Source organism: Pleurodeles waltl, chromosome 12, assembly GCF_031143425.1.
Source record: "Pleurodeles waltl isolate 20211129_DDA chromosome 12, aPleWal1.hap1.20221129, whole genome shotgun sequence".
Classification (NCBI taxonomy): Eukaryota; Metazoa; Chordata; class Amphibia; order Caudata; family Salamandridae; genus Pleurodeles; species Pleurodeles waltl.
Window position 1 is genome coordinate 597,450,713 of NC_090451.1, and position 20,705 is coordinate 597,471,417.

The 20,705-nt window shown below is 41.7% G+C and overlaps 1 protein-coding gene across 1 annotated transcript in view; it reads left to right on the top strand.

The window, feature by feature from the left end:
* The first annotated feature begins 2,247 nt into the window (after positions 1 to 2,247).
* Positions 2,248 to 20,705, top strand: part of MPZ (myelin protein zero) — a 34,399-nt gene continuing 15,941 nt past the window's right edge. The window contains exons 1-4 of the mRNA XM_069217803.1: positions 2,248 to 2,584; positions 14,453 to 14,619; positions 18,610 to 18,823; positions 20,210 to 20,345. Of these exons, the coding sequence (XP_069073904.1) occupies positions 2,518 to 2,584; positions 14,453 to 14,619; positions 18,610 to 18,823; positions 20,210 to 20,345 (584 nt within the window). The 5' untranslated portion in view covers positions 2,248 to 2,517. The remainder of the gene's footprint in view (positions 2,585 to 14,452; positions 14,620 to 18,609; positions 18,824 to 20,209; positions 20,346 to 20,705) is intronic.

A 20,705-nucleotide genomic window follows, 5' to 3' on the forward strand; every position in this document is an offset into this window, starting at 1 on the left:
TCCCCTGTCTGGAAAATGTGTATTAAAGTATGATCCGAGCCACCTAACTTTGTTCCAGTCCCAAGTTATTCTTGACCAAGAAAGGGAGTGTTCCACAGAGTACTCGGAGAGCTACTGTGTAGCTAGGGCTGGTGCCTGTCTGACAACCAACCTCTTAGAGGTGAGGGGACATCACCTGATGTCTACACTTTCTGCTGGAGGTGCTGAGGGTATGCCTAAGGTGCCTAGAAACATGTATGCTGAAAGAAGGAAGGAGCGTACCTGGCCCTGCAGGAGGGACTGTCCAAAAGGAGAACCCAGCATATTTCCAGTAGGTGGAGCACCCAGAGAAAGCTGACTATACCAGACAGCAAAACCAGGGACACCTGTGCCTTGAATGAATCCCACCCACTATCTCTACATTGTTCCTGGGTGAGCCACACAATGACAGATAAAGGTGGGGGATCATCGTCATGCCTGTCAGTCTGTTGAGGTTTCAAAAACTGTTGCTGCTGCAGTTCTGGAGATAGAGAGGCTCCTTCACCACTGAAGCGGGAAACACTAATTAGTCCAGAGGCACAACTGCTGCAGGACCACCACCACGGATGACATGGCCTGGAGGCTGCAGTCACCGAATCTGATACATAAGTCTGCAACCAGCCCAGAAAGCCTCATTGCACTGCAGAAGATGAGGGTTGCCTCCCAGATCTGCTTCACCAGTCTCAGCTGGTGAATACTGTCCAGAGGGGTAGCTGCCACTGCCACCGCGCACTCTACAAGAGAGGAGTTGCTGCCCTAGGGAAGGGAGCCAGAACCTCAACAGCCACACTAGTACAGGTGCATGGCTAACCAGTATGTAAATCTGGGGCATAGGCTACACCTTATACCAGAGACTAGTGCACACAGCTGAGTAAAGGCACACACTTGAGACTTTTATCGGGGGAAAGGGAGATTGAAATGAATTGCACACTTGAATAAGGAAGGGTATTTCACACTATCTTCACCTGTGCTTTATCGATGCCTACGCCACAGAGGGTTGGGGACTGTACACATAGGGTCCTCACCCTAGCTTGGAGAGAGCTACTGGAGGAGGGGGTGAATGACATCACAGATAAACGAAATTTAGATTATAACCCTGTATTACATTTCTTTTTAATTGTGTAACATTTAGTCCTGCTGTGAGATTACCATACTCTCTTTTACATAAAAGATAATCACTGGGATGAATAATGCGTTATTCTGCATCTTGCTTGACTGTTGAGTCCTTGCCCTTCCACACTACCTCCCTGAGAAGTCTGTGACTGCTCATTCTAGCTACCTTGAGAGTCAACTGCGCAAAGGGGCTTTTTTCAGCTTACAGAGCCATAGTAGGGCGGGCGGACATTCTTTGAACTGCCTGTAAACCTTACGGTCCAAATGTTTTCCTATCCCTGGTGCTAGTTGATCTTTGCAAAACCTACATTCTTTCCGCACAATTTTTCTCAGGGATTTAAGGCCCACCAATTTGAAAGTTTTACCAGGTGGCAATGTGGCATTGCTCACACTCACTCCTTTGACCATTTGGTTCTCTCTCCTCTCTCTCACTTTCTGTCAGTGTTTCTGCTCCTGTTTCTTCGTTTTGACCTCAACATTATTTTTTCTTGCCTGTTTTCCTCTGCGCCATCATTCTCTAATCCCTTTAGTGTTTTTCTCATTCTCCTCAAGTACCCTACCCTCCTTCCATTTTCCATCTCTTCTTGTTTCATGTTCTTCTTTTAATGTTCTTATTCTTTTTCACATTCAGGCACCTTTTTTCTTAATTCACCTCTCGTCAACATCTCTCCTTCCCTCGTATTTCGTTCCTTCCTTCTTCACGTCCCTTCTCCTCTGTCTTTTCCTGCTCTGCTGTCACTTCTCCTGCCATCGGATCCCTCAGCTGCTGTACATCTAAACTCTCTCTTTTCCTCTATCTCATTTTCCTGCTCTCCTATCTGTGGCCTCTTTCTCTGTGTCCATCTCTCTTAAACATTGTTTCTCACTTAATTCTCCCTTCCTCTGCTGGCCTTCTGAACCCCTTCTTCTTGCCACTCGTTCTCTTCATTCCTATTTTCTTTCCTTTAGCCCTCTTTTCTCTTTCCTGTCTCTCTCTCGCTCTCCTTTCTTCGGACCCACTTTTCTGTAGTCAGCAGCATTCCAACGGGGGCTGCGGCATCCCCCACATCTCTGTAGAGAATGCCGAGCAGACAAAGCTCGCCGTGTCTCTAAATATGTAACCACAAAATGTCTACCACACATTTTGGACCAGAAAACAGAATGCCTCTTTCTAAATAGCTCTAGTTTTTTTTTAGGCCTGAGCTCCCACCCGTGTAATGCCAGGCACGGATTGGCTCTGGGTTTCCTCGACCCTGCATGCCTTTGGCACTGCCCGCTTTTAAGCCTTGTGCTGGCTGGGCACACCCTCAGTCCTGCACTGAGGGGGTCTGGGGTTCCATCCTTTCCTCCTCCCGTCCTTACCCCTTTCTTCCTTAATTCAGGGATTTGCTTTTCCCAGCAGCAGACATGGTTTCCAGGAACAGCCTCGGTACAGAAAGTGTGTTTCTCGTCGCTATATTTTTGTCGGTATTAGGTAAGTCTACCTTATTCGGAGTGTCTTTTAGGAATGAGCAGTAGCTGGACAGTGGGGGCGTTTTAACGGTTGGTGGCGAGAGCAGGACGCGAGGTGGTCCTAATAAAGGGACCACACCCTACTTACTCTGATGCCCCTTTCTCCTTGCAGTAAAGGAGGTTATGCCCACCAACGCTACATGTGGGGGATAGGAACATAAAGAGAACGAGTAGGGTGACCACCCGTTCGTAATTTTCACGGACTGACCGTAAATTCGTCCCGCCGTCCCTCCTCCGTGATGAAAGGCTTAAGGGACAACACTGTCCGTAATTTTAGCCTCTCATCTAAAGGACAACAAGGAATTAGGACAGATCAGTTTACTCTGCTGGATTGAAAGGCAGGGAGTCTCCTGTGCTCTGGGGGAGGGAGGGGCAGACAGATAAGAAAAGGCCTTCTTGCCAGGGTGTCTCTTTCCCTAATAAATGGCAAATGTGTGCAACTGGTAAATCTGCAAATGCAAAGGGGCTTGAAAACTTGCACTGACTTTAATCAAAGGTATCACTTGAAGCTTTCTGATGACAGAGACATTTTCTTTTAGAGAGGTGCTGGAAGGGTGTGCCAAGGTGACCTGTGGAATGTGTGGTTTTATTGGACTGTTATAAAACATGTTAGTACTAGGTATAAACTGTATATGATTCAAATCTGTATTTTAGAAGGACTTTTTTTTATTTAATCAAAATGTATTTGCACATTTTGTAGCAGCCTATATTTTGATGTGTATAATGCATGTTTAAAATATGGACTTATACATTCACATTTCTTTCAAGGACATCAGTACCTCATAGTTCTAACAAACATTGGCAAAGCCAATAGGTCTATTCTACGCAAGAGTCATTGGCAAAGCCAATGTATTTTAGCCATGTTATACACCAGAGTGGCTGCTGTTCAGCATGGCTAAAAGTTAGTGGCATAGTGGTGTAGAATGGAGTAGAGTTGCATAGGAGCAGTGCATAGAGCACAGTGGTGCAGAGTAGAGTGCAGTGGGGTACAGTGCAGTTGTTTGGAGTGCATTGGCGTAGTGCAGTGGCAGGGAGTGGCAGAGTAGAGTGGCATAATGAGCAGTGGAGTAGAGTGGCATACAATAGAGTGGCAGAGAGTGTAGTAGTGTAGAGTGGTGCAGTGGCATTGAGTGCAGAGTATGCTCACGTGGCATAGAAGGCAATGGCATAGAGTGGTGCAGAGGGGAGTAGTGTAGAGTGGTGCAGGGTAGAGTAGAGTATAGTGCTGTAGAGTGCAGTGGCATAGAGTGGAGTGATGCAGAGTAGAGTGGCATAGAGTGCAGTGGCATAGAATGCAGTAGTACAGAGTAGAGTAGTGTAGAGTACAGTGGCGGAGAGTGCAATGTTGCAGAGTAGAGTGTATGTGCAGTGGTGTAGAGTGGTACAGAGAGCAGTGGTGTACAGTACATTTTACAGTGCATTGGTGAAGAGTGCAGTGTCATAGAGTGGCATGGGGCAGAGAAGAGTGGTATAGAGTAGAGTGGCATACAATAATGTGGCAGAGAGTTCAGTAGTGCAGAGTGGTGCAGTGGCATAAAGTGCAGAGGAGACTCGCTTCGCATAGAGTGCAGTGGTGCAGAGTGGAGTAGTGTAGAGTGGTGCAGTGCAGAGTAGAGTACAGTGCTGTACAATGCAGTGGTATACAGTACAGTGGCGTAGAATGCAGTAGTACAGTGTACAGTGGCGGAGAGTGCAATGTTGCAGAGTAGAGTGTCAGTGCAGTGGTGTGGAGTGGCATAGAGTGTTACAGAGAGCAGTGGCATAGAGTACAGTAGTGCAGAGTAAAGGGCAGTGGCATAAAGTGCAGTTGTTTAGAGTGCATTGGCGTAGAGTGCAGTGGCAGTGAGTGGCGTGGGGCAGAGTAGAGTGGCATAGAGTGCAGTGGAGTAGAGTGGCATACAATAGAGTGGCAGAGAGTGCAGTAGTGTAAAGTGGTATAGAGTGCAGAGTAGAGTCAAGTGACATAGAGTGCAGTGGCTTAGAGTGGTGCAGAGTGGAGTAGTGTAGCATGGTACAGAGCAGAGTAAAGTGCGGTGACGTAGGGTGAAGTTATGCAGAGTAGAGTGGTATAGAGTGCAGTGGAATGGAGTGTATTGGTGCAGAATGCAGTAGGCCAGAGTAGAGCGGTGTAGAGTATAGTGGCGGCCAGTGTAGTGCTGCAGAGTAGAGTGTCAGAGTTCAGAGGCATATAGTGCAGTCGTTTAGAATGCATTGAAGTAGAGTGAAGTGGTTTAGAGTGGATTAGGGGAGAGTGACGTAGAGTGCAGTGGTGTAGAATAGATTGTTTCAGACTAGAGTGCAGTGGCATAGTGGAGAGGTGTAGGGTAGAGCGCAGTGGCATAGAATGGAGTGGCGCAGAGTGCAGTGGCCGAAAGTAGATTGTTTCACAGTAGAGTGAAGTGGCATAGAGTGGAGAGGTGCAGGGTAGAGTGGAGTGGCATAGAGTGTAATAGCATAGAGTAAAGTGGTTTAGAGTGCCGTAGCAAAGAGTAGATTCGAGTGAAGTACAGTGTATTGATGTAAAGTGCAGGGGCATAGAGTTGAATGTTACAGAGTAAAGTGCACTAGCATAGAGTGTATTAGCATAGAGTGTAGTGGCATACAGTGCAGTGTTGCAGAGTGGCATAGAGTAGAGTTGAGCAGACTTGATTGGTGTTGCCTAGACTAGAGTGGTATAGCGTGCAGAGGTGCAGCGCAGTGGTGTATACAGGGGTAAAGTGCACTGGCATAGAGTTGAGTGGTACAGATTAGAGTAGAGACGCGTAGTGTGAAGTAGCATAGAGTGCAGTGGCATAGAGTGGAGAAGAATGCAGTGTCCCACAGCGCAGTGGCATGGAGGGGTGTAAAGTGGAGTGATGCAGAGTAGGGTGCAGTGGTGTGGCAGTATGTGTACAGTGTCAAGCATTTATTGCAGCTACTTCAGAAAATGGTTTTACATGGAATAGGTTGGATTGCACGTAGGCATATCTCAGCAAATGTTTTCACAAGCAAGCACAAAAGCACTCAGTTGGATGTAAGGAGATGGCAATATAATGGAAAAGCAGCACTGACCTATCTGAAAGGAAATTTCGGGTGAAAGGAGACGACGATTGTCATATTTCAAACTGAATGCTGTTAGGAGGAAGTGGCGTGATGAATGCTACATAGCTACGAAATGAATGCAAGATGTGAGTAGTAACCATGTACCTGAGCTTAGTGAAAGGTTACCAAAGGTTAATCTGACAGTTAAGGTAGAATTCTCTAGTCAGGCCTTTCATTTTATCAACAACAGAAATACGTATCCTGATGGCTTTAACGATAAGAATGAAGGCACAAGTGCAGAAATGCACCAATTAAATAAAAACTGGTGAACAGAGCACGGCCCCCGTAGTGACATGACGATGCATGGGTACACTTGTAGGGTCATAGGTCACATTGCCAGTTTTGCACTCTATTGTTAGTAGTGGATGTCTAACTGCGGTTGATTGAGTGTATCATATTTATATATGCAAATCTCATTCCCCTCCTATCTACAAGTCTCTAAGCTGTCTATTAGGTAAAGAGTACAATTTGCACCAGTAGGTAGGCGAATAGTAAACATTTTTAAATAGCCCACAGCATATATAATGTGCTCACTGTAAATACAGCGCTCTCTGAACCTAGTTGGCTAGGGGATGATTGTTAGAGGGGATATTTCAATGTAGTTCAAGTTTCAACTAGTATTTTCACTTAATTGTGATTGTTTTCCAAACTTGCCCTTAGCTGTAATGATCTATTATATCTGCATTTATTAAAATTTTATTTAAGATATTTGTGTTCCTCCCCAATTTACTATACTTTAAATAGTTCATTTGCAAAGTGAACTCAATGTGTAATGTAATTACATGCATCTCTTATACTACTTGTCAAATGATGTAATTTCGTTTGCGTGATCTACAACCGTTCTTGGTTTATAAAGTATCAGCACTAAACAGCTGGGACTTTGTATCACCATTCTTATTATAAACACGGGCCTACAACTACCAACACGGTTATCGCTGTTGGCTAATAAACCTGGTCTGAGTAAAGTCACCCAAGCGACATAAGGCCAATTGACATCTACATACCCATTTAAAGTTAAAAGAGGATTTTAGTTATTTCATAAATACTTTCCAAAGACGCCTTTCAAATATAATTGATGACTAAGAAGCAATTCCAGTCCAGAAGAAGATGTTCAAACTCCTTGTGAAAGCACAGGATAGAAACCTTGTGTTTGCTAACTGTTTCATATGTGAAGGTCTCCCTAGAAGATGATAACAGAGAGATAATATGCTGTGTTCTAGCCAACTGCACATATATAATACATGTCTTCAGTTGAGAAACTTGAAAAAATGAATGCGGAGTTATACCATATAATTGTGGTTTTAATATCGACCTAGCAAAAAATCGCCAAGAATAATAGATGTGGGTTTATTTGTTTGAAAATAATTAATGACTGAAATACTGTGCTCTAACTAGTGTTTACCAAAATATTGTCCTATTGGGTGTAGATTTTCTATTATTAACTCCAATGGGGTGATATTTTTGTAAACAGTATATAGGACACTATGGGCCTGATTCTAACTTTGGAGGACGGTGTTAAACCGTCCCAAAAGTGGCGGATATACCACCTACCGTATTACGAGTCCATTATATCCTATGGAACTCGTAATACGGTAGGTGGTATATCCGCCACTTTTGGGACGGTTTAACACCGTCCTCCAAAGTTAGAATCAGGCCCTATATTTCTGTTGATTAATAATTTGGTTGTGATATTCTTGCACCATAAAAGATGCGCGCAACAAAAACATTAAATCTACTCTTCCCTGTGTACACCTACCTTGATGATATTTTGATAGTCAGTATTATGGATAAGATATTTTTGTTGTCTGATATTAAAACTACAACTTCGTGGCATACAACAGAAAAATGACAATAATATGTATGCAAGAATTTCTAAGGTAACCTAGAGAAAAGACTATGGCCATCTCAATGGTGGTCAAAATATATTACCTCAAATAAGAAACAGGAGAAAAAATTACCTTTTCGTCATGTATTCTTGTCTTTGACCCTGTAAAGCACTCATCTGCATTTGGCAAGATTCACTCTATACAGATATCGGATACATAATATATCAGTTCAAAAACTAACATATAGAAACCTGGGGGTTTCTCTATAATGAGTCCTAACCTTATTCTTCCAAGTTAATTCTGCCCATTCATCCTTGCACTTCTCAAAACAAAGTTGCAGGTTTATATTCTTAAGTAAGTTTACGGTGGCTGTAATTCTTTCCATTGTCTGTCTTCTTCAGAAGCTGTTCTCTTAATTAAATCCTCAGTTTAGGAAAGAAGCTAGGCTCTTTGCCCATTAGCCTCTAATAACTAGTCCATTAGAGATTTTTTATCTAAATTTTTTACATGTTTCCCTCTTTTGCCCTTTCTTTTCTCTCATCTGCATACATAACTTTCCCCTTGCAGAAAGTGAATTATAAGGGAAAAATAGTTCTACTTTAGATGTACTATGCCGCTTGCAAGATGAAATTCTTGTAACAAATAATACATGAAAACATAACTTAAAAGGGACATTGATTTACGTTTCAACAGAGCCAAAAAGCAAAGGATGTTATCCATATATTTGTTTTTGTTAATTACTCTTTCACAAATCATAGGATGTGAGGGGCCAATCATTATTTGAAGACAGTATCAAATAAACAATCTCTCCTCAGCCTAGTGAACACTACTGATATGAGGAGTTTACTTAGAGAAATGGGTTATAATCTGTGGACCTTTTTGTGTCTCATGCACAGAATGTTCACTTTTATTCAGACCCACACTAGAAACCAATGGAATCGCCTTCTGTGTGGACCAACACATTTGTTAATGCCTGAACCAGTGGTGCGCCTGTTGAATTGTTCATTTCCATCTGGCATCTGATATATTTGGGACATAACTGAACAGCAGATTATTCCAAAATTGAGATGAGTTTAGAGAAGTGGCAATAACTCTTTTTAGGTTTAACGTTACTAAAGCTTTTAGGTGCTTCGGATGTTTCAAAAGAAATAACTATTCTGTTTTCTGTTTCATTGAATAGAATTAATTAGGTGTTATAGGCATCTAGGTTCTTACCCCGAAAAATGGCATCTGGATTAACTCCTCAAAATTGGATGAAAATCAAAATCATCGAAGTTTGGGGGGTTTCAAGTTCTGGCTAACCCTCAGAACTTGTGGTGGTTCGAGATGTATCTTGTTCTGTGTCTGCAAACTACAAACACCATCCAAAGTTTACTCTCAACAAAAAAACATTTTATCTTCCATGCCTTGTTGGTAAAACAGATTTAGTAGTTGAAACACCCTGAAATTCCTTATTTGTAAATATATATATTATTGTGTTCAAGTAATATCTAATTTCATTTGAAATTACGATGACCCTAAGTGACCTGGCTCTTGGGGCCTTTCAAAACCCTGGAATCTTGCTAAGAGAATCATGCGGTCTTGCAAACAATTAAGAAAAGATTTAGGGCCTGATTTCGATTTTGGCAGATGGGTTATTCCATCACAATAGTGACAGATATCCTGTCAACAGAAATCTAAATCCCATTATTCCTTATGGTACTTAGGTTTCTGCGAACGGGGTATCCATCACTGTTGTGACGGAGTAAGCCATCTACCATAACTGAATCAGGCCCTTAGTCCTGTACTGCTGTTCTAATACTGAATTTCTTCATATTACAGACTATCAAATGATACTTCCATTTTATTGACATTCATTATAGCCTCACTGATGAGGCACATGCCCATCAACGCTGAAACCGGGGTGGATTTGTGTTCCCTTGATTGCAGAGGGAATTGGGTTTAGCAATCCAGACTGATGTGGCTCTTTGGGTCGGGCAAAGACTCATTTGGATGTGGCTTGTTCTGATTTCTGCTGCTGCAGTGACTGTAAGAACGGAGGACTGGAATGCGGAGTTAAAATTTTATTTAAAAAACGAACAACCTGCTTTTGCCTTCGTTAGGGGGAAATCTCCAGTGCATCATCATAAGGTTTTCAGGGAGACTAAACAATCGCTCCTTGTTTATTATTGTTTTTTTCATTTCAATAGTTGATTTTCATAATGTCATTATTTGGTTGCCACATAAAAAATATGATAACCGAAACAAAAATCTCAACTTTTCTAATGCATTTCGGGCTTCATCAGGGGATAGTGTTTCTAAGACAAAACATAATTACTTAAATCAAAATTGTGTGACGTACAGGGTCTGACCATCATATTTGTAGTACAAACGCACATATTCATCAAAATAACAATATTAATCCATTAAACCATTAGAACAAATCAATGAATTCTGTCTATTGCATGTCTCACATCAGGTATGTAAATGCATAGAACGGATCAATCCCTTTTAAGTGATCGTTACCCTCTTTCTATTAGCTCGGTATTACACATACGTGTATAAAATCAACAAGAACGTAATAAGGTGCAACTGTAAATCACTGGTTAAAAGTGATAAATGAGTAGTGAATAATGATATAAAAGTTGTGAGCCGCTCCTTACCACTGCAAGTCTTCGATTCACCGGAGCGTTTGTGAATGAAAACCCAAATGGGCTATAAAGGATAGAATGCACTACGTGGATCTGTTAACCAGCATCTTCTTCTCTTGTAGGGGCCGGGACATTTAAAAATTGTGTAACAGATTTCAGTTATAACCCATTTGAAACGGAACTCCTAGTCATTTGGGCCCGTATTTATACTTTTTTTGTGCCGCATTTGCGTCGTTTTTTGGACGCAAAAACGGCGCAAACTTGCAAAATACCATTGTATTTTGTAGGTTTGCGCCGTTTTGCGTCAAAATGCGGCGCTAAAAAAAGTATAAATACGGGCCTTGATCTTTATTCGTTCAATGCTCCACGGATCACACACCCGAGATGCGTCTCTATTTCATAACGCTGTAGAACTGAACTCATCAAAACAACCTGGCACGAATTCTGGCCCCGACAGCGTTCGACACTATCGCCATCTTGTGTTTCCCATTTAAAGGCTGCCCGTTAGTGGCAATGGAAACAGCACTGTAAGATACATTTTGAATAATGTGGTAACCATTCACAAATGGGTAGGGGTCCCTAAAGGTCCCCTTTACGTTTGTGAATGGTTAAACATTTGTTAAGAGCAGGAAGTGGTCTCATAGACCACTGCCTGCTCGTAACAAATAAAAGTTTAAAGTTTAATTTTCTTTTTTTTTTAATGCATCCCATTTTCCTCTAAGAAAAAAACACATTGCAATTCAAAAACAGAAAAGGTGGCTTTATTAAAAAGCATTCACAGACATGGTGGTCTGCTGACCACAGCAGGCCACTACCCCTGTGATGGCTGCAATTCCTAATTGGTCGCAAATTCATTGCCAGACTCCAAAAACCTGGACTAGGGAGTCAGAAAGTGCCTCAACCTTCATTTACTAGATCACATCCAGCCCTCCATATGGCTTACTAAAGCAAAGACCCTGTATACCTGCAGAAAATGGCACCTCAACACGGCCCTGGCACTGTCTTTCAGTCCATAGCTGCCCACCTGATTAACCAAAGATTGTTCAAAAGGACAAAACACAGAGATGGCTCAGTGGGCTTGCATAAGACCTAGACTCTGCGCACACGCCTAGAGTGGGAATAGTGTATTCGTGAAAGGTGGGGTGGCTGTTTGAAGCTGCTGGTATGCCTTTCATTGTTTTTCACTATATTTCAATGGGAGACTGATATCCCCCTGCAGGTGGGTGCAGTGAATGACTATGCCTACATAAGGTAGACACCTGTTGGGATCCTGGTACCACATTTGCCACCGTCCTTGTTGATGACTGTATGTCATCTCTGTGTGTTGCACAGTCAGTGTGACTTCTGAAGGTCTCTTTTCCTCTGTGCCTATGTCTGTAATATGGCCTAGGCATAGATTCTCTCATTTGCCTGGGACCACACCCTTGGGCAAATGAGGACCTTCCACCTCAGGATCTCATGGGTGCACATTTAGTACTCGTGTTGTCTGTATTACAGAGGGGCCCGCACAAGCCACCTTGGTCCTTACTGTTATACCGCAGTGCCTGGGGGGCACAATGTGAGTGCACATGACCCATTTCACCCTGCGGATTTTACTTAAATGTGATCCGCAGTGTTAATTTCCAAACTTGGAGCTCAGGTTCCTGCTTTGCTAGTCCTAAACAATGAGTCAAAAGCTTCCTGATAAAGGCAAGCCAATTCACTTTTTATGCCACTGATAGCAGTGATTTGGTTATAATAGGTTGATAATGAGAACAGCATTCTGAGGCAGCACTACCATTTATCTATCAATGTAATTGTAAATATTGCTCTACAATTGAAAGGTAATTGAAACAAAATGTCTGCCTGTGCTCCAGACAGGTTAATACTTTGAGGTATTTTCAGCCCATCAAAAGATAAAGATGTCAGATTGTGGGTGAGTAATACAGTTGAAATAACACATCTAAAGAACACAACGACTGGGCATTTGGAATTTGGTCAAGTGGGAAGAATAAAGAACCACTTCAGAGCCATTGTTAGACTAAGACACAAAGTTGCTATTCACAACGCGTTGGGCGAGTAATATTTTGAAATAGGTCCAAGTCATGTGGATTCCTTGATGAGGGAGTCTTGGCTGAAATTATTTCATGCAAGCCTCCTACAGATGGATCGGGGACAGTGGTAGTGGGAGCTGGGGAAAGGACATTCAGGACTTCACCAACGACTTATACAGACAGGCTACTGTTGCTCTTCATGTTAGAACAATGTATACATTTTTGAGTGTAAATAACCAAACTCATTTCTTGCAAAGGTTCTTAAGTCATAATTCAACATGACAGTAAGAGTCAGATTAATTTTAAATTGCACTAGAAATCCTTGAGGGTATATATACACAAATGATGTGGTCTCTGGAAATCTGCCAATGTGAATACAAAAGAAAGCGATCCAAAAGGAAATCTGTCAGTGCATAGGTAGATGGAAGTTAGGACGACAGAATCCTATCCTTGTATACCTTATGTCTCCTGAAACCTGTACAGGTGAACACAGGGCGATGTTACATCACTAAAAATAGGTTCAGGTGTGCATAGAGGCAAGGGATGTTGCCAGAAGGCTGTGAATGTGCAGAGAGGCGGAAGTGATGTCAGCAGAAACATGCCCTTGCATACCTAGAAGGCACTTTTGTCTCCAGAAACTTTATAGGTAGAAACAGGAAAAACACAAATCACCCGAAACATACCCAGGGGTATATAAAAGCAAATAATGTTCACAGAAGCATGTGCATGTGCACACAGACATTTGTGATGTCAAGCAGAAACCTGTTCTTGTGTACCTAGATGGTACTTATATCTCCAGAAACCTGTGCATTTGCACACAGGCGAAAATTATGTCCAGCAGAAACGTGTTTTGCAAACAGGAGGCAATGATTGTAATTGTAATTCTATTTATATAGCACTTACTACCCCTGACGAGGAGTCGAAGTGCTTTTCGGCGAGTAGCACGCTAATCCGGAACCCAAGAGAAATTAGTGCTGGATTAGTATAGGGAAATATAAGTACAGTATTAGTATGATTTAATTTGAGTGGAGAATATGTGAGTTTGTTAGATGAATTGACTAGAGTAATGGAGGGATAGAGAAGGGAAGAATCCAGAAGTGTTAATTGGGATTTTATAGTAATAGGATGTGGCTTGGGATGAGGAAAGGAGAGATGGAGGAGTCAGTGGAAAGGGGTTAGGGGGAATCATAGTAGCAGAAGGGGTCTTGGATTAGTCAAAGGTGAGATAACTGAAGGAGAATTTAGTATGTCACCAAAAACATGACGAGGCCCACATTAAGGCAGTAATGTCTCCAAAAATCTGTGCATGAGCTAGTGCATGCAAGTAAGAGCGAGATGTGTTCCAAAGCCTCCGCAAAGTACATACTGGGGCGTGTTGAAACCAGAAAAGTGCCTTGATCTAAACTAGAGAATCTGATGTCCAAATGTTGCCTTTCTCACCCAAAAGCTGACATTTAATCCTTTTACTGGAGTGAAAACATTTAGGGTTTCCACTGGAAGAAGTGATATTAACGGAAGTCTGTTTAAACGTATTTCACCAGCTTTCGATGTAATTAACTAAATTAGATAGTAATGTTAACCCACTCCCATGCAGTAATGTACAGGAGGAAATTACGTTACCTAAAACTAGGCAATGGATGAATGTACAGAAGACAACGCTGTCAAGAGACCCGTGCAGGTATGCACATGAGGGATGATGCAGGTGTTGAAAGGGATACATTTGGACACCAGGAGGTCATGCAGCGTGCCAAGTCATGTAACCAGAAAGATGTACATACACAAGAGCATCGTTTCAGGAGAAACGATCAAGCAAACAGAACGGAAGTAGTGTTTCTAGCTACAGAAATCGCAGTGGTGCACAAGAGGAATGAATTCCGCTTTCTGACATCTTACTGTGGGTCTCACTTGCACAGAGAAGACTATGATTGTGTCCACACCCCGATGGATCTTTGTGTAAGCTCACGTTTATGCTGAAAAATGCTTACTGCCAGCTCTCAAGCATTCTCTTGGATGCATTATCTGGTATGTTTTGTAACTTCCTAAGGTAACTGATAGTTGTAACTAACATTGGTGTATGATCATTTCCTGTGTGCCAGAACCCATGGTCCTATAATTGATATCTAAGATTCCACAATAAATGGCATTGTGAACCCACTCTTGTTATAGTGAGATAGTGCCTTTTCTATGGGAGGTGAATGCTATTGACTGATACAAGATCGACAATGATGAAAGGATCCTTTGTTTTGCTTTTCTTCTGCAGTGCTATCTCCTACCTTGGGAATTGAAGTATACACTGCTCGTGAAGTCCATGGAACTGTGGGATCAAAGGTCACCCTCTCCTGCACATTCTGGTCAAGCGAGTGGATTTCAGATGACGTCTCTGTGACCTGGCACTTCAAGCCCGATGGCAGCAGGTCCAGTCAATCCGTAAGGCAATCACACTGGCTTCTGTTACTCACAGAGTTTTCTTTTACTGCATTTTAGTTGTGTGAATATTAATCTATAATGGAACCACCATGCTTGTAATAGTGTCATTGAACCTCCACAACACTGCTGATAATCCAGATAATTTCAAACAAACTCCTGGGCCACTCCACATAATCTTACTTTATTCACATTTTCCTCAGAAGGAATAGTTTCAGATCCTATAGGACAGTTATTCCCAACCTTTTGACTTCTGTGGACCCCCACTTTATCATTACTGGAACCCGGGAACTCCCACTGAATCATTATTGGAATCAGGGAACCCCCCACTGAGTCATTACTGAAAGCTGACGATGTAATCTGTTAATATTTTTTTATTTTTTAAGCAGTCACAGACTTCCTGAGAAGGCTTTGCGGACCCCCAGGGGTACCCGGACCACAGGTTGGGAACCACTGCTATAGGAGAAACAAACATTATCACCTGAGAAAAAAATAAAACAATGGATCACAGGATTCCTAACATACAGAGCCAGAGTCAAAGCCAATCTTTCCACAACATCTAAGAGAGGGGTCTCCAACCTTTTCTGTAATAAAGGTTGGCTCCTAATCCACAAACCCACCCAATTCTGACTCCTCGCACACAAATACGAAGCACTACAAAACACCGGCCCTGCATACCTTAGCAGCTGCATACGCTTCTACAGATCTCCCAGGCTCAGGTGGACTGCCACTGGCCTGCATACCCACATCCGCAAAGCCACAGCCAGAGGCCACGCCTTCTAATACCACTCCCACAAAGCATGAAAAGACCCCATCAGAGCCTACTCATCACTTCTTGAGTTCCCGAAGGAGCTGAAGACTTGGCTGTTCGATTAACCTCACCAGGCGTCAGCTGGCTACCTACCTGCAAAGTGCCTGGATACCCTCACAGGTGATTAGCATGCTAAACAAATACACATAACATAATAAGAGCTATTATGTTAATAAAAATCCTCTTGTGCTACTAATATTATTAGTGGGGTAATAGTGACTGTATTAGAAATTATTACATTAGTGGCCGCCAAAAGCAAATTTACCAGCAGTGGTCACCTCAGTGCATGAGGCATGTTGGCCAGCAGCAGTGAAAAAATGCTTTGTCAAGGTGCAATGTCTCTCGCTACATGAGTAATACAGAACAACCATAGCTGCAATGCATAATAATATTAGTAATAATTCTCCCCAGCACTACATAATTTATCACTCAAATATCTATTTTAAATATATTTTTTAAATTCAACCATTTTTCACCAAACATCAAGATATGAGTTTTGAAAATGCACACATGTTTCTCGCAAATACACTTTTTTTCAATTTTGGTATACATTTAATAATTCAACCAAGCAAAAGCTTTTAATTTAATAGTCTGGCCTGCACACAGGAAAGTGTCTTCCAGGTAGCAGGAGAGCTACCAGTAGCTCACAATTGAATCATTGGAGAATCTTGATCTAAGGTAATTGTCAAAAGACCATCTAATGACTCAAAACACTCCATGACACCTCCCTTCTCATTTCCATGCAGTCGGACTGCTGCAGAGCTGAGGCCTTACTGCTGAATGTCTTAAGCCAATATATTTAGTTGATAACAATGATGATCTTCCCTGAGGTGTCATGGTGGCCTTGAGTGATTACCAGTGGCTGAGATTAATTCAAGCATTCTACCCATCACTCTTTTCTATTCCTCAATGTGACACCACAATGGCAACGGATATGATCAAATGAGGTTGCTGTGCACACTTGTGCCACTGGAACCGACCTGCACTCCACTGATAAGGCACAAATAGGACAAAAGCTGCCTGGGGTTGTCTGTATTCTAGTTTACAGGACCATGGCATGGGAGGGTGTGCTGGACTGATTCCAACATAGACAAAATACGGCTCATTTCTGTATGGCTGGTTCCTGACTGATGGGGTATACCTGGCACAAAAATAGTGGTGGAATAGGTCCTGCATAATTAGCAATGGCTGAGATTACTTCAAACATTCCACCTATCACTTTATTGTATTCCACATTGCAACTCCCAGGTTGATGTTATACAGATGTACCTGTATGTAACTGGGAAACCAAAGCAATTCTACGATGTACTCCAATGAACTCACAACATGGAATCTTGGATGTTAATTAACGTCCTTAGATTCCATAAATACAAAGGTTAATTATTTAGCCCAAATATATTAAACAAATATAATCCAACCAAAAGACCTACAGCCTGGTTATTAGCCTTGACACTGACCTGACAATAAATATAAAACACAAACAGTAATTTTCTTAAATCACTCTGCTTATGTGTCAAAAGCCAGGGCTCTAATAATGGCTTCAGGTGGGATATAATATTTTTTATGTGGGCCTCTTTAATTAGCTCACTTTCATTTACAAACTTATTTTGGTAAGATTCTTCATAGCCTTCGAACTCTCCAAGTCACATGAATGCAGCCTGAGATAGCTCAAATTACCTCATATTAACTCACTGATAATTTCAGCATGCTGTGCTTCTTCGTCATGAATGCATTTTTGGCATTGCACTTTGATTCCTCTGGATAGGCCATTACTAATACCGTCATGAGTTAACTGCCCAGGTGTACTTATAAGCTCCATTAGCTCCACAAACCTTGTTTAAAATCAACCACTCGCCCCACACCCTCTCCCCGCTGACTGCACAGGGCAAGGTGAGACAGCTAGAGACCTTCTAGCATTGCAAACATGCTATTTTTTCACTTTAAATCATTCATGTGAATTGACCATAAAACAGAAAGCACACAAGGAGCATTATAGCAAAGGGGTCTATTCAGAAAAAGAAAGCTAAAAATAGCAGAAAACTCCACACAGATTTATGGAACCTCCTATGTAAATGCACATTGTCTTGCTCCATGCAGAGTACATTTCCCCCATTGAGAAAGTCTTTCCTCTATGGTCCCAGCACATCTGGGGGTGATCTGTTCCCTTTTCCACCCTGGACGTGCAGGGGCATCTTAAGAACTTCGGGACGTATTTGGGGCCCCACGTCTGGAACAGCTGATCCTATTTCAGCTCCTTCATGCCCTCTTTGGCCAGGTCACTGATGGTGGTCAGACGCAGTGGTCCAGATTCTAAATGTATTTACATCTAATATTCAGGGATAGTGACACGTTTTTCAATATTGTAACACAGCAGCCGCTCACTAATATTACTGCAAATACTCTCTGTGACACCCTCCCATTTCTCATAAATGAGGTCTTGTTTTGATCTAAAAGAATTTTTTTTAGATGTTGCATGAAACATAAACACAGCATTTCTCTGCAAAATGTCTGCTGTAGAGTCTCACACATCACCCACATTAAAAATAAATGAAAGGAAAACGGTATTGAAAACAATCTGCTTAAGAATTATTCAAGTTAATCAGGGCTATACTCTCTGCAGAACACAGATGGCTCTGTTACTCTGTTAGGGCCCCCCGAAAGACTGGGTCCCTGGGCCAGAGCCCACTTTGCTCAATGGCTTAAAACGGCTGTGTGAAAGGGGTAAATCTCTGACCATTTGTAGGATGGAAAGGGATTGTAGAACACTTTGACAATGCCCACGAATGTACATGTTTTTGGGTGCTCTCAAACTTTCAAGGCAGTCCACACCTTGCAACACCCATTTCCCGCCCACTGAGTGGGAGTTACTACCGTGTGGAAGTCCACAGCTTGTAACCACTCCAGAATCTCTTTGTAAATTCATGGCTGGCATCAAAAGATAAATACGGTTTAAACGTATGTTTACAAGAAAAAATCTTTTTTTGAACAGGGCCTTTTATATATTTTTTTTGATTGTATCATCCTTCTTGTTAGGCTGTTTCAGGCTGCTTTTAGCCCCAGATTAAAGAGAACTAGAGGAGGAAACTAGTTTGTTGAAACCCATTGAGAAAAGAAAGCAGTAACAGTTTCACATAATCCTTATTTGTTATTTATTTCCTCTTTGTACTCCACTCTTCTTCCAGATTGCTCACTATGCAAAAGGAAAGTCATACATTGATGAAGTTGGAACATTTAAGGATCGCTTGGAGTTTGTGGGTAACCCACGTAAGAAAGATGGCTCTATTCTGATCCGCAACCTAGCTCATACTGACAATGGCACCTTTACCTGCGATGTGAAGAACCTGCCTGATGTGGTGGGGACTACCTCTTCTGTTCATCTCTTAGTCTTTCAGAAAGGTAAGAGCAAGTTAAAGTGGCGATTGGATCACAGTAACACGAAGAAAGAAAGAGGGACATTAGGGAGAGCATATATTGTGTTATAGGGCTTCTCTAAGAAGATGATAACTTACACTTTACAAGTGGTTACTGCCCCTCTCAGTATTCAGTAATCTCAGTACTTTCTTGCTTCGCAACCACCAGTGCAATCAAAAAGAGTTTGTGCATTACCCAGCAATTAGCAAGGGGAGTGGAAAGGGGTCGACTTGCAAATTAGCAGTGTGTGAATTACAGTTTGCAGTGGCAAGTGCAATGCACAAGGCACCAAATTGGAATTTTGCATTTGCAAACTCAGTCTTGTTATCGTTGCAGATTTAAAGTATCTTTGTGCATAAAGACCCATGATCTGTGATTTTATGAATTATTGAACCTGCTTTTATTTAATTTATGATTCAGCATCCCCAATAGCTTCGGAATGAGGTAATGAGAGGATAGGAACTACTTTAAAAAAAGGAACATCAGCAGATGTTTTTTCTCCCAAGCATGCAGAATATTTTATGGATATGTGTTGCTTATTTTGAGCCAGCCAGTTATACTTTCCTTATTCAGCCATAGGCCATGGAGGACGGAATTAAAAACCAAAGATACATTTTTCCAGCTAATAAAACAAGCATGTATAAAAAACCTACGTTTCCGTAAAACAGTAAAACATTAAATATTTAAACAACATGTGACAATAAATTTCCATCAGCATATGACAACATATTCCCACCTACATTTTATTACAAGGAGACCATCTCATATCGCTTTCTGATAGCTATTGTTTTCCTTATAAAGTTGAAAACAGCAAAGCACAGTTCGATATGCGCAAAACTTTGTAAATACATTGAGCACTCCGGGCATGTTCTCAATTTGGCCTTCCTCTACACAGGTAATACAAATTAATTTCTGGGGTCCATAAACAGAGGGCAATAGAGAATAAAGTGACCAGTGCCTTCTTTGATGGTATGGTCACACGGACAGGGTGGAAACTCATGGGACCATGCACCTTAGACAGGAAAAGCTACCTTGAGATGTATCATAAAAAAATCTAAAAAGGGTTAAGCAGCAGCTATGATTAGGGTTTGTTACCCATACAAGACACGGTTTCAGATTATCTGTGGTGGAGATCGCTACATATCTATGAATTGCTTCCATGGATTGACATTTATGAAGCCTAATATTTGAGCAATAATTTAGGTAGCAAGATTTTACTTCCTACTTACTTTTGAGCCTAAAACCGTACTCTTTGCACAAGCACAGACTTCCAATGCTATCATTGGCATGATAAAATGGAGTATCGTTCTGAATGGCCATTGCATACCAGACTTACTTCTTTTTTGTACTTGTGGTCATATTTTTCCTTAGTGCCCATGCGAGCTGGGGTTCTTGTTGGAGCTATCGTTGGAGGAGTGCTAGGTGTGGTGATCATCATTGTTGTCATAGCATACCTTATAAGGTATTGCTGGTTGCAGAGGCAAGCAAGACTGAGAAGAGATCTGAGGTAAGAATATCAAGAAATCCGGTGATTACAACTGCAATCAGATTATTATGAGTATTTTTAAATCATTACAAAATCCTTGTAAAAAATGTGACTGTTGAAAGACTTGCCAAGATCAAACCTAACAATAGTGATGGAAAAAAACATGAAAGAAATTTCTGTGTGAATCCTACTGAAGATGTTGGGAATTAAAGTTTGTAGACTGAGGGATAGCAGACCTCCATCATCACACCCACATGACAGATTGCCATTTTTTCAGTGAAACGGAAATATGACATAATATGAATGCACTAGGGCGAGCATACATGCTTTCCCAGTACACAGAGGGCACATTCAGAATGTGGACACTGTACAACACAGACA